Source organism: Corylus avellana, chromosome ca7 (genome assembly GCF_901000735.1).
Source record: "Corylus avellana chromosome ca7, CavTom2PMs-1.0".
NCBI classification, from domain to species: domain Eukaryota; kingdom Viridiplantae; phylum Streptophyta; class Magnoliopsida; order Fagales; family Betulaceae; genus Corylus; species Corylus avellana.
This window is the reverse complement of record NC_081547.1, coordinates 2,378,412-2,390,743: the sequence shown is the minus strand read 5'-3', so window position 1 is coordinate 2,390,743 and position 12,332 is coordinate 2,378,412. Positions and strand designations below refer to the sequence as shown.

Here is a 12,332-nt window from a genome sequence, read left to right as displayed (position 1 = left end):
GCTGCGTGCAAACGTTCGATGTTGATTGGTATACGGAGGTAGACAATAAGGCTTTCAACAACATAAGACAATCAAAATAAACACGGCTTTTATAATACTAATAGCTTTTACAGATTTAATTGTGCATAAGTTCTCGCTTTTTGTAATTTTGTTTTAAAACCCACTTTTAACTTTTGAAATTTCAAACAACTCCTTTAAAAATGTGTATTATTACATAGAATCACTTTGATTTGGCAATCCTACCACTTTGATTTAGCAATACCAATCAGTCTTTTTTTTTTCTTAACAATAGCTGATTGACTGAGTCACATCAGCACGATAGTATCGCAATTCAGCATTTAAAATTATAAATTTATTTTTATAATACTCACCCCTCCTTAGGAATTCCAGGGCTATAAAATTATTGCAGTATCTTGTTATATAGATTTGAGCAATGCTACACTTACTCTCCAATTTCTTTACACAATTTTTCTATATTTATATGTGGCTTTTAAAATGACTATTGAATCAAAATTCAATAAAGATTTATCTCATATCCAATGGTAGTTTTAAAAGTCATTTATGGCTATGAGTGTAAAAAAATTGTTTTTTAAAAAAAAGGAATTAGTGTAGCATTAATTATTACTCTATAGATTTGATCAAATCCGAATTATTATTTTCAATTTTAATGTTAAGATTTATCATCACGTACCCTTATCATTTTTAACAACTACTTATTATCTCAATTTTATTTAATGCAGACATGTAATTGTTATCTCTTTGTCGGAGTATAATTATGTGTCTCCACGACCCCTGTTGGCAAGTAGAGCGCGTGGCTAATGAATTTCGAGAACGTTCTACCATTACCTTAATTTAGCAAACTCCTCCGCAATCATTGGACGTGATGTCCACTTGCGTTGACTGACAATGGGGGCTATTGGATCAGGATCCCCTCGAATTAGAGCGGATCTCCAATTATCTTCTATTGCCAATTTGGATTGTTTATTTTCGTCTAACGGTTCAGATTGGTCCACTAAAATAAAATAATAAACTATTATTTTAATTAAAAAAATAAATTAAAATTAAAATAATAAGAAAAGAAATGGGTGTGAAATGGGGTGGGTGGTGGCCGGCCACCCCTGTTGAGAGCCTAGGGGTGGCCGAAAGGCCCGAAACCATCTTTTGGCTATTGAAAGTGGTTCAACTACCCTCAAGAACTAAAAAAAAATTAAATTTTTTTTCAATAAAATAAGTTTGGTCTTTGGGAGTGGATCGGCCATCCCTCAATGGTTGTTGTCAAGTCAATTTTTTTTTTTTTTAATCTTTTGAGGATGGCCAAATCACGTCTAAGGGCAAAAGAGTGGCCGAAATCACCCTTAGGTTCTCAACAGGGGTGGCTTTCTCTCCCATTTCTTTTTTTATTTTTTTATTATTTTATTTTAGTAGATCAATTTAAACCATTAGATAAAAAAGAATGGTCCAAATTGATGATCAGATATAATTGGAGATCCCTCTAATTCGAGGGGATCGTGATCCGTTGCTAACTTGCTATTACCCTTTACTCTCCGAACTTGTTTCGCCTCCCAGTAATCTCTTCTTCTTTTTTTTTTTTTTTTTTTAATCTTCAAAAAAAAAGTAATCTTTTTTTTTCTCCCTCATTGATTGGTTTGTGCCAACGAAACTTACGGGCCTTCTTTTCAGTTACTTTCCGCTCATACGGCTCTATTATCTTTCTAAATCTGGACCGTCCATCTTATTGGCTCAGATTCGGGGGTAAATCGTACTCGTTGATAGTATTTGCTTTGTGTAGGGTGAAGCCGGTGGCAAAGGAGGGAAGGAAGGTGTTGCGAAAGGTGAATTGGATTTGGAGGCAGAGATCTCTCTCTGTCTCTTTCTGAGGAAACAGAGACTCGTAGATCTCTTTCTCTGATCATCAATGGGTTTGTGGGAAGCCTTTCTCAATTGGCTCCGAAGGTTTGCAACTCTATATCCCTCTCTTTCTGTAGTTTAATTTCAATGCCTTTGTTTTAGGAATATTGATTTTCTTTTTTGTTACAAGATTTTTACCTTCTGTGTAAAGAAAGAAAAAGCTGATGACTGGCTTTTCTTTGTTATTCTTTTTTGTGTCCAAGAGGATCATGCTTTGCTAGTTGAGTGAGATCATTATCTGTGGGGGGATGTAGGAGGATCGGGGATTGAATATTATGAAAACTGGTATATGTTGAACCTAGGCTTGTTGAATAAACTTCAATTGTCACCCTTGGGGGATATTTGTGGCCATTGGAAGCTTTGATGCATTCAAACAATTACAGAGAAGAGTGAACCTATTAATCTTAGGAAATCCTTTGAAGCCTATTAATCTTGCAGAGTATTTTGGTTGCCTCATGAATCTGGTCACATCTTATGACAAGAATATTTTTTATCTTTTATGTTTTGCTATTTGATTTTTCTGAGTGACCTTGATGGATCATTGTTTAGAATTAATGAGCTTACTATGTTTTAAATGTGATTGCAGCCTCTTTTTTAAGCAGGAAATGGAGCTATCTTTGATAGGACTTCAGAATGCTGGAAAGACTTCACTTGTAAATGTTATTGCAGTAAGTAAATTACCATGTTGACTGGTATTAGTATTATTTTCTTTTCGTCCCTTTGGGCTGATGCACTGAAAACTGGCTTGTTTGTCTTGTTCATAGACTGGTGGATATAGTGAAGACATGATCCCAACGGTGAGTAATCTTTTCAAAAGGGATATACCTGATTTTACTTTTACCAATAGATGATATATTTTTGCCCAAAGCTTGCATTTTATCCTTTCAATGACGTTTTTTCACTTATCATCTTGCTGGGGATAAAATATATTTATTAATGCTTATCATTGGATTTTCAGGTTGGATTCAATATGAGGAAGGTAACGAAAGGGAATGTCACCATAAAGTTATGGGATCTTGGAGGTCAACCTAGGTTCCGCAGTATGTGGGAGCGATACTGTCGTGCAGTTTCTGCTATAGTGTATGAACCACTTTGCCATCTTAATTAACTTGATGTGTTTGGACAACACTCTAATGAAATGCACTTGGCAGTTTCAGCAAAAGAATACATGCTTGCCAACTCTTCTTAGGTTTCAAATGCATTCATTGTTTAAGGGGCTTCCTTGTGTTATTCTGTTACAATTATGTTTGGATTGGATATTTATGCATGGTTTCTTGCGTACTTGTCTATCATGTCTCATACGAATACTAAATTGTAAATGTTAATACTGGCTCGTCATGTTAAGTTGTCAAAATTGTATACCTTGTTTATCTTCAAGCCTTAGCATGGTACGTCAATACTTCTAGATATTCTGGAAGTTTAGTGAAACAGATAGTGGACCAAACTGTTTGAAGTTTAGAAATTATAATGTTCCTAGATTTTTGAGAATGTTTGAATTGGAAACTAAAACAATAGGTGAATTATGTGTTACATACAACCATTCACGCATTTGCATACATACTATTATACATGCATGCTTTCATTTATCTTTAGCAGTCCAAGTTTAAAAAATTCTGGAGGTTCTAAAAGTTATGGTGAAATAGATATTAAACTGAGCTTTTTGAAGTTCAGACTTATCAAAAAACTGTTTTGAGTTCAGAAATTGTCTCTTCATTGTTATCAGTGAATGTTTAAAGATGCTCAAAGTTTAGTGCATATACATATACATGCATTTATGTGCTTGTGGATATGAATATATGTTTATATCTGATTTGCCAAATCATAACCTTTCTCTTTCCTTTTTCATGGATGGGTGTCAAAGTGCTACCTGATATGCATTTTTACTGATTGAAATGGTTTGATTGTCTATTTCTTCTTTATTCTAAGTTGATTTTATTTGCCTGTCCTTGTCAACTACTGTCTCCATATTGTTTCTGTTGGCCCTTTTCTTTTTTTTTTTCTAAAACAAATTATGTATATCTAGACAGAAAGCTATGCTCACTGACCTGATGAAAACTGGAATCCTCGTGTTATAATCAGTGACCATGATGCAAACCTAATTGTCATTCAAATGCCTTAGAATGGAGCTCTTACCTTTTTGGACGCAGAACTCCCATGAATTACCTTGGTGTCACAAAATTTTTGGATAGGGAATTGTGCCTTCACCAGTTAGGGTTGTTATAATGAGATTGATGGTGTGATAAGCGAAGGGTCTCAGCCAACTCCGATATCCAACTAATACTTTTAAGCATGGGATGGGACAGGCGCATTTACAAGGAAAGCACAGGCAACTATAGTAAATTCTGAGGTTAATCGGGATTGTTTGGAAGAGTTTCTATGGGTTGTGTGCTAAAAGCAAATTCAAATTTCCTTTTGTTGTGTCTGCCATTTGATATTTTCACTTGCCCCATAATGCCTCTTTCGTGTTCAGTATAGTTGTATATGCTACTTTTCTTGTGTAATCTATACTTTGTCTGTTCGGCAAATGTTTCTCAATCATGAACCTTATTTTAATGCTTTGTTTATTAAATAGAGTAATTAGTTCAGAAGCATCAATTCATTATTTTATGATGACTTAACAACTTGTAATAACCTGTTCCTTTCTGCAGTTATGTTGTTGATGCTGCGGATCCCGACAATGTGGATATCTCAAAAAGCGAGCTGCATGATTTGCTGAGCAAACCTTCACTGAGTGGTATCCCACTGCTAGTGTTAGGGAACAAGATTGACAGGCCAGGAGCTCTGTCTTTACCGGCTTTGACTGATCAAATGTAAGACAGGTTTTTTACTTTGTGACGGAAACTTTTCTCAAGCGATATTCCAAAATAAGCCATCTCTTTCTGTTTGCTTCATTATTCTGATACTGAAAATGGGATTATACTCTGCAGGGGACTCAAGTCAATTACTGACAGAGAAGTTTGTTGCTACATGATCTCATGCAAGAACTCCACAAACATTGATTCTGTTATTGATTGGCTTATAAAGCATTCCAAATCAAAGAGCTGAGTGGGTTTTCTATTTTATTTTGGTTTTGTGTGTTATAATTTCTCTTTGGTGGTGGGGTTGTCTAACCTGGTTGCTGATTGTTTTGTCAATCGTGTTTTTTTTTTTCTTTTTCCTGAGATGCTATTTGTAAGGTACTGTATATTTCTTCCTACCTAATTGAGGATTTCGAGGTTGTTTTGATCACTCTCTCTCTCTCTCTCTCTCTCTCTCTGCGCGCTGCAAACGTGCACACCGTACGGGGAGGAATGTGTTCATTGTCCAACTGTCGGCTAATCAAGTAATGAATCATTATTTAGGGAGCAATTTTTTTTTTTTTTTTTTTTTTTTTTTTGAAATGTGTACCATTTCTCTTCCGGCAAATGTTGAAATATATGCCTTGTGCCAAATCATGCCTATCGGAGGTGCACTGCCAATCCTAGTAAATTGTACTCCACTAGAAAACTGCTATGATAATTGGGTCATGCTATAATATAATTCCTAGTCTTGATCAGTATCCTTCAGGCTTCAGCTCAAGAAACGAAAAATCGGTATCTTCAAATGTATGATAATTTTAATGTACTGACTTTGGAGGTAAAAGCTATTGAAGTAATAAAATCTAAATATTAAAAAAATCTTAATCAGTATCTAGATTCAATATAACAGATGTCGTTTATATTGTATTAAGCTTCTTCTTTTTCTTTTTCTTTTTGCTTTTTTTTGGAGTTTTTAAATTTTAATTTAATTATTTTTAAGATATAATTATAATTTAGTGAGAATAATAGTATGACGTGTTAAATTTATTACGAGGCTAGAGGGGAGTTGGTACCTTCTTTATTTCACAGAAATTCGTTAGTAAGCTAGAAGAAAAATTGTCGTAAGAGTGAGTTTTAAGAGAAATACTTAGTTTTATTAAAAAGTTTATCTTTTGGCAATTTTAATTTTAGGTGACATGGCCCATTTTTCATAAATTTATTAATTTATTATTTAAAATCTATTAATTTTAAAATGGACCATGCCACCTAAGATTAAAATAGTCAAAAGATAAACCTTTTAATGAAGTCAAGTATTTCTCGAGTTTTAAAGTGATGAAAACATTGAGAATGAATTTTTTTTAAACTTAAGATTAATTTTTAATTACGTTAAAATTTAGGAATAGTTATTTATTTATTTTTGTTGAGCTTAGCCGAAGAGGTACATGAATAAATTTATGGCTCTATTTGTCATTTGGGTTTTTGGTTTAAAAAAATAATTAAATATAACATAAATATATATATAAAAAAAAAATTATATTTCTAATAGTGTTTTAAAATTAAATTATTTGTTAATATTTTTGTTGCGGAAACTCTCCACTTCATTTGTCGATGCCTGTTAAAGGGCTGGTCTTATCAGTTACTCTACTCCCGCTTCCACCATGGAAGTTGTACAAGGCCCCCCTCTACTTCCCGCTCCCAAATTCGAACCAGACACAGAGAAAATCAAATGGAGGCTCATCCAGAAGGGCGTGCACAACCCAACCCCCAAAATCATCCACACCCTCCGCAAGAAACAAATCCAGAAACACAACCGCAAACTGAAGCGCCTTGCCCAACCATCCCAGGCTCCACCACTCTCCGGGTCCCAGAATCCGGCCCTCTCGGAAGAGTCTCACTTCCAGACCATCAAGCAAGAGTACAAGCAGTTCACCAAGGTGGTAGAGGGTGTGAAGAATAGTGCTTTGATGGTGGGGAAGCCATGGGAGAGGCTGGAGAGAGCTGAGCTCAGAGAGATTGCGAGTGAGAGTAGGGAGTACAGTGGAGAGAAGCTCAAGAGGGAGAAACTGAGGGAACTGGGGGAAATGTTTGAGGAGCGAAAGCGCGAGGCTTTGCAGTGGGTTTTGGACGATGATGTGCTCGTGAAGGAAGAGTGGTTGGATGGTGAAAAGACCAATTGGGACCCGGCAAAGCGGCGGCGCAGCGAGGCCGAGGTGGTTCGGTTTCTTGTTGATAGGTTTGTGTTTGAATCCCTTGTGAATTGGGTTTCTTTAAATTTAATTTAATTTTTTTGGGTAATGAGTGAATTCGTGGTGTAGGCTAAGTGCTCGGGAGATTTCTAAGAGGGACTGGAAGTTTACGAGGATGATGAAACAGTCGGGATTGCAGTTCACTGAGGTTCAGTTGCTTAAGATTGTCGGAGGGCTTGGGGATAAGAGACAGTGGAAGCAAGCCTTGTCTGTTGTGGAATGGGTGTACAATGATAAGGAACAAAGACGTTATAAGAGCAGGTTTTTTTTTGTGGGGTTTAATGCTTTCATGTGCAAAGAATTAAAACTTTGTTGGAATTGTAATTCTGTCATTGTTGCAGGAAAAATTGGTTGAGCTCATAAGTTTTTCTTCCTATTAAGAAATTTCATTCTCTTTGTAGGTTTGTTTACACGAAACTCTTGGCAGTCCTTGGAAAGGCTCGGAGGCCCCAGGAAGCAATTTCCATTTTCAATCTGATGCGTGTAATAATCATCAACTTTGATATTTTTATTCATTGAGGTTTCCTTTTGAATGTTTATTTGATGTTACTGGATGGAATCTTACTCTTTAAGTGATTCAGGGAGATTTCTATTTATATCCAGATATGGCTGCATATCACAGCATTGCCGTTACGCTTGGTCAAGCTGGTCTTGTGAAAGAACTGATAAGCACTATGGAATGCATGAGACAGAAACCTTCTAAAAGAATAAAAAATGCACGGAAGAACTGGGACCCAAGCCTTGAACCTGATATGGTTATATATAATGCAGTAAGGGATAACGGGATAACTATGTCACTGACTTCAAATTCCTGACGTACATTAATCTGCTCAATGATAAAATAACTTGATCTCTTCTGAATTTGTTTTCTAGGTCTTGAATGCTTGTGTTTCATCACACCAGTGGAAGGGCGTATCTTGGGTATTTGAGCAGTTGAGAACGAGTGGTCTGAAACCTAATGGAGCAACCTATGGACTTGCAATGGAGGTAACTATGAATCATGGCATGCATTGGCATGAAATATTTCAAGCATGGACTGGAAACCTACGTTATAGAGCAATACAATTTGTTACATATCATGATTGATCTGTTGGGTATAACAATTGATTTGTAATGTAAAATTGCTATTGCGCCTTTGCAGTTGTGTGATATCCAGAGGAACCTAGACTTCTATCGATATATATGATGATTTGGTGTTGCGGTTATTCTATAGACATTATAATACTAGTTTAAGATTAGATTTTAGTTCTTTAGAGGCTGCTTTTAACTTGTAGTGAAATTGAGGTTGGTGTAATGAGTCATCTGAAAAGGAGAAGTGTCACACATGCCAGATATTGTTTGTCCTCAAAATTATATATGTATTCAAGTCTTACAGGAGGTGCTTGTTGAAAGGTAATGCTGAAATCTGGAAAGTATGACCTTGTCCATGAGTACTTCAGGAAGATGAAGAAAAGTGGGGAAGCTCCAAAAGCTCTTACTTACCGAGGTGATTTTAGCTATCCCTTTTCTGTAATTGGTTTTGGTGTTTGGTGACTCATACATCTTTGACATCTGACTTCCAGTTCTTGTTAGAGCTTTTTGGGAGGAAGGTAAAGTTAATGAAGCTGTGGAAGTAGTCAGGGATATGGAAAAAAGGGGAATTGTTGGAACAGCCAGTGTATATTATGAGCTAGCATGCTGCCTTTGCAACAATGGGAGGTGGCAAGATGCTACGGGAGAGGTAAGTTTTTGTGTCTGTGGACTTTGTTGTGACTGGATTTAATCTGTCTGTTTTAATCGTTTCATGTATGTTTCTAGATATAACTCATTTGACTATTATATTGCATAGTCTTTGCTAGCATTCCTTTTTCTTCTTCATCTGATTTCTACCTTGATCAGATGGGAAACTATATTTTTGTGAGATAAGGTAGGATAAAGGGCATTTATTCAGGCTTTGTTCTTATACTTTGGTCAAGTTGGTTTATTGCAATACCATTTTCATATTGGTGTTTAAATATATCAAAATCAAATCATTTCATTTCAAATTTAACGCTGGTTGTCTTGCCTGATCCATCTATATCGGTCACGGCCGCTGTCAGCCATCCTCCCCAATGCTTACACCATCACAGCTGCTGTTAATTTTTTAACAATTCTAATCCTAAAGTGTTCCTTTGAACTTTTGAAGTTTGTGTGCCACTTTTTGTTTACTGTTTTTCACTGGATTCTCCTTTTGAAATAACTTTTTTCTTCCTTTTTTAACTTGCTAGGAAATTGGGAAAAGGGGTAAATTTTATATTACTCATCCTTTTGCAAATCGTGATGAAAGCTTCAGCACTCCACACCACAATTATATTATCAATTCTATAATTTTTCTCTCTTCTTAGGAGGATACAAAAGGCAATTTGTACCTTCTTAGCAAGTTTCCCAGAATGTGGCATGAGATATGAAACTGTGCTATAGATCCTTGCATTTAAAACATAATTCAAATGACTTTTGTTTTTTAAAGATCATTTGTAATAGCATGAATATACCTTTGTTTGATAGATGATATACGTTGATGGTCACATGCTTATTACTTGTGCTGGACCTAGATAAAATGAAATGTAATGTTGTGACATTTGTCAAAAGCAGTCTTTCTTGGCCTCTTAGATATCAGAAAGTTCATTTTTCTGTAAACAATGCCTGCAGGTTGATAAGATGAAAAGACTATCTCATGCTAAACCTTTGGAGGTTACCTTTACCGGCATGATAATGTCTTCCATGGACGGTGGGCATATTGCTGATTGCATATCTATCTTTGAACACATGAAAGCCCTTTGTGTGCCTAACACTGGGACCATAAATACCATGCTGAAAGTTTACGGCCGGAGTGACATGTTTTCTAAAGCTAAAGAGTTGTTTGAAGATGTTAAGAGACCTAATTCCGATTCTTACACTTCCCAAAATGGTGGTGGTATTGCACTTATCCCAGATGAGTACACATTTAGCTCAATGCTTGAAGCATCGGCTAGTGCACTGCAATGGGAATACTTTGAGTATGTGTATCGGGAGATGGCTCTCTCTGGGTACCAGCTGGATCAAAGTAAACATGCATCACTACTTGTGGAAGCATCAAAAGCTGGGAAGGTAAATCATGTCTGTAAATTTTTCTTATTCTTCCTATTTTCTCCATCTTAAATCTGCTGAATCTTTCAATCCATTTTACCATGTTTGTTATATTGGAACTCTAGTTGTTCTTTGGTAAAACTCAAATCATCTAGGAAGTGACCATACTACAATAACTAAAAGACTAGATTTTCTCTTTTCTTTTAAATGTTATTTGTCATCTGTTCTTATTACCTGATTTTATTATATAAGTTCAGATATGGATATATAATTAAATAATTTGGCATCTGTCATTTTTACTGAAGTGGTATCTGCTTGAGCATGCGTTTGACACTATTTTGGAAGCTGGAGAAGTTCCTCATCCTTTGTTCTTCAGCGAAATGGTTGTTCAAGCTACAGCTCAACATAGTTATGAGAGAGCCGTCACCTTTGTCAACACCATGGCTCTTGCCCCATTTCAAGTCAGTGAAAGACAGTGGACAGACCTTTTTTCGAGTAACAGAGACAGGATTAGTAAGGATAATTTGGTTAAACTGTTGGACGCTCTTGGTAATTGTGAGGTAGCATCGGAGGCCACTGTCTTAAACTTGTTAAGATCATTGCACTGTCTCTGTGGTTCTGGTGCATCAGGAGCCGTCTCAAGTTCCATTTTATCGAGTAGTGGAACCTCAGAGAAACCATCCTTGGATGGTTGTAACAGGGGATTTGATGGTTATACTACAGCCAATATGCCAAACTATTCTGGAAATATCATGGATGGAGACCCTAACATTGGCGGGGACCCTCTTGTTAAAGATAGTGATGTCAAATTAGATATACTATCGGTTAATCATGCTAGCACCGATGCTGATTCAGAGACAATTTCTAGCTCACCAAATCAAGGTTTCACCACAGGAAAGGGATTTGCCGATGATAATGTAGAATCTGGTACGGATCATCTGGCTAACAAGCTCGCAACTTTTGTATTAAATGGAAACTCAAATAATCTTGATGAGATGGAAATTGAAATGCCGATGAATGGAGTGGATTCTCCCGGATGTGAGATTCCCACGGCACATGAAATACTTGAAACTTGGAAGGAAAACAGGAAGAAGGATGGGATACTCTTCCCCTTTCAATTTGGCCGGAGATAAATGCAAGTTCTCTTTTCAGCTTTTTATCATAACTTTGTTATGATAGGAGCTATCATAACTTTGTTAACAGGTCAATTCAGCTGATTTTTTGTTCATAGGTTTGTATACTTTTATTTATTATCAGGACAAGTTAGAAACCATCAGCTATGGTTTGTAAAATGTAGTAGAAAGCTGTATCTTAAGATAATGTTCAAATTTCTAGAAAGAAACAATTCCATGTATATTCTTTCACTATCACTCTGAAGCAGCTTTTATAGGATAAAACTAAGAGTCAATTTGGAATTGCGTTTGAGAAACTTAAAAATGTTTTTAATACTCAAAAAATTTGTTTGAAGAAAAAGTACTCGTTTGGTAAAAAAAATTAAAAGCGCTTTTAACTTTTTAAGGGTTTAAAAGGCTTAAAAATGGATAAAAACATTTTTGGCAAAAGCTTAAAAAATGAAGTTTTTGCTCGAAAGTTTTGTTTGACTTAAAATTCTATTTCTCAAACGCAATTTCAAACAGGCTCTAAGAAAGAAGTACATAAATCTCTCTTTTTTTTCTTTTTTTTTTTGGTGGTCTATTGAATTATCAATTAGAGGAAAGTCCACATACTCCCCTCAAATTATCATCCAATTGACAATGTTTCCCTAATGCTAGCAAAAAGATAAAATTGTCCACGAAATTTTTTTAAAACTTAAAATGGAAATTTTTATTTTTATTTTTTAAAAATTTTGTTTTAGAAAACGAAAATTTTTATTTTCTTAAACGAAAATTGTTAATTTTTTATAAAAGAAATTTTCATTTAAAAAAATTATAAAACAAAACAAAAAATTTCAATTTTTATAACCAAAAAAAAAAAAATAGAAATTTTTAAAATTTGTTTCTTATAAAAAGGATTTTTTTAATTTAAAATTTTCCACCCTTTGGATTTTTTTATTTTTTTTTTAGTTTTAGTTTTAAGTTTTTTTTTAGAAGTTTTAGTATTTTTTGTTTTTATTTTGATAATGGTAGTTTCGTCATCGGGAAAACATTGACATTGTTTTGGTAATTTGGATGAGACATTGTCATAATTGAAAGTTTGTAAGGACAATATTAATTGGATGGTAGTTTGAAGGGAGTATCTGAACCTAAATTAAAGCCATCATATATTCATATCCCAACTCTTTAGATACACTTGCATAAAGATGAGTTAATGAAAATTT

General features: G+C 35.1%; 1 protein-coding gene across 1 annotated transcript; it reads left to right on the top strand.

Annotated features, from left to right (window-relative positions):
• Positions 1–1,662: 1,662 nt before the first annotated feature.
• LOC132186251 (pentatricopeptide repeat-containing protein At5g67570, chloroplastic) lies at positions 1,663–11,369 on the top strand. The gene is made up of 15 exons (XM_059600126.1): positions 1,663–1,953; positions 2,495–2,576; positions 2,673–2,705; positions 2,867–2,988; positions 4,557–4,718; positions 4,836–4,925; positions 6,478–6,918; positions 7,001–7,192; positions 7,333–7,414; positions 7,513–7,701; positions 7,805–7,918; positions 8,324–8,417; positions 8,494–8,651; positions 9,599–10,036; positions 10,321–11,369. Exons 1-15 carry the CDS (start codon positions 1,916–1,918, stop codon positions 11,146–11,148), a joined length of 3,063 nt encoding a protein of 1,020 aa, XP_059456109.1. The 5' UTR covers positions 1,663–1,915; the 3' UTR covers positions 11,149–11,369.
• Positions 11,370–12,332: the final 963 nt, after the last annotated feature.

What these genes read in the sequence shown, in the direction of transcription:
- LOC132186251 (XM_059600126.1), top strand. Translation starts at nt 1,916, where the DNA reads ATGGGTTTGTGGGAAGCCTTTCTCAATTGGCTCCGAAG. An exon ending in CCATTTTCAATCTGATGCGT is followed by an intron (nt 7,415 to 7,512) that starts GTAATAATCATC and finishes TAAGTGATTCAG; the next exon opens with GGAGATTTCTATTTATATCC. An exon ending in ATATGGTTATATATAATGCA is followed by an intron (nt 7,702 to 7,804) that starts GTAAGGGATAAC and finishes TTTGTTTTCTAG; the next exon opens with GTCTTGAATGCTTGTGTTTC.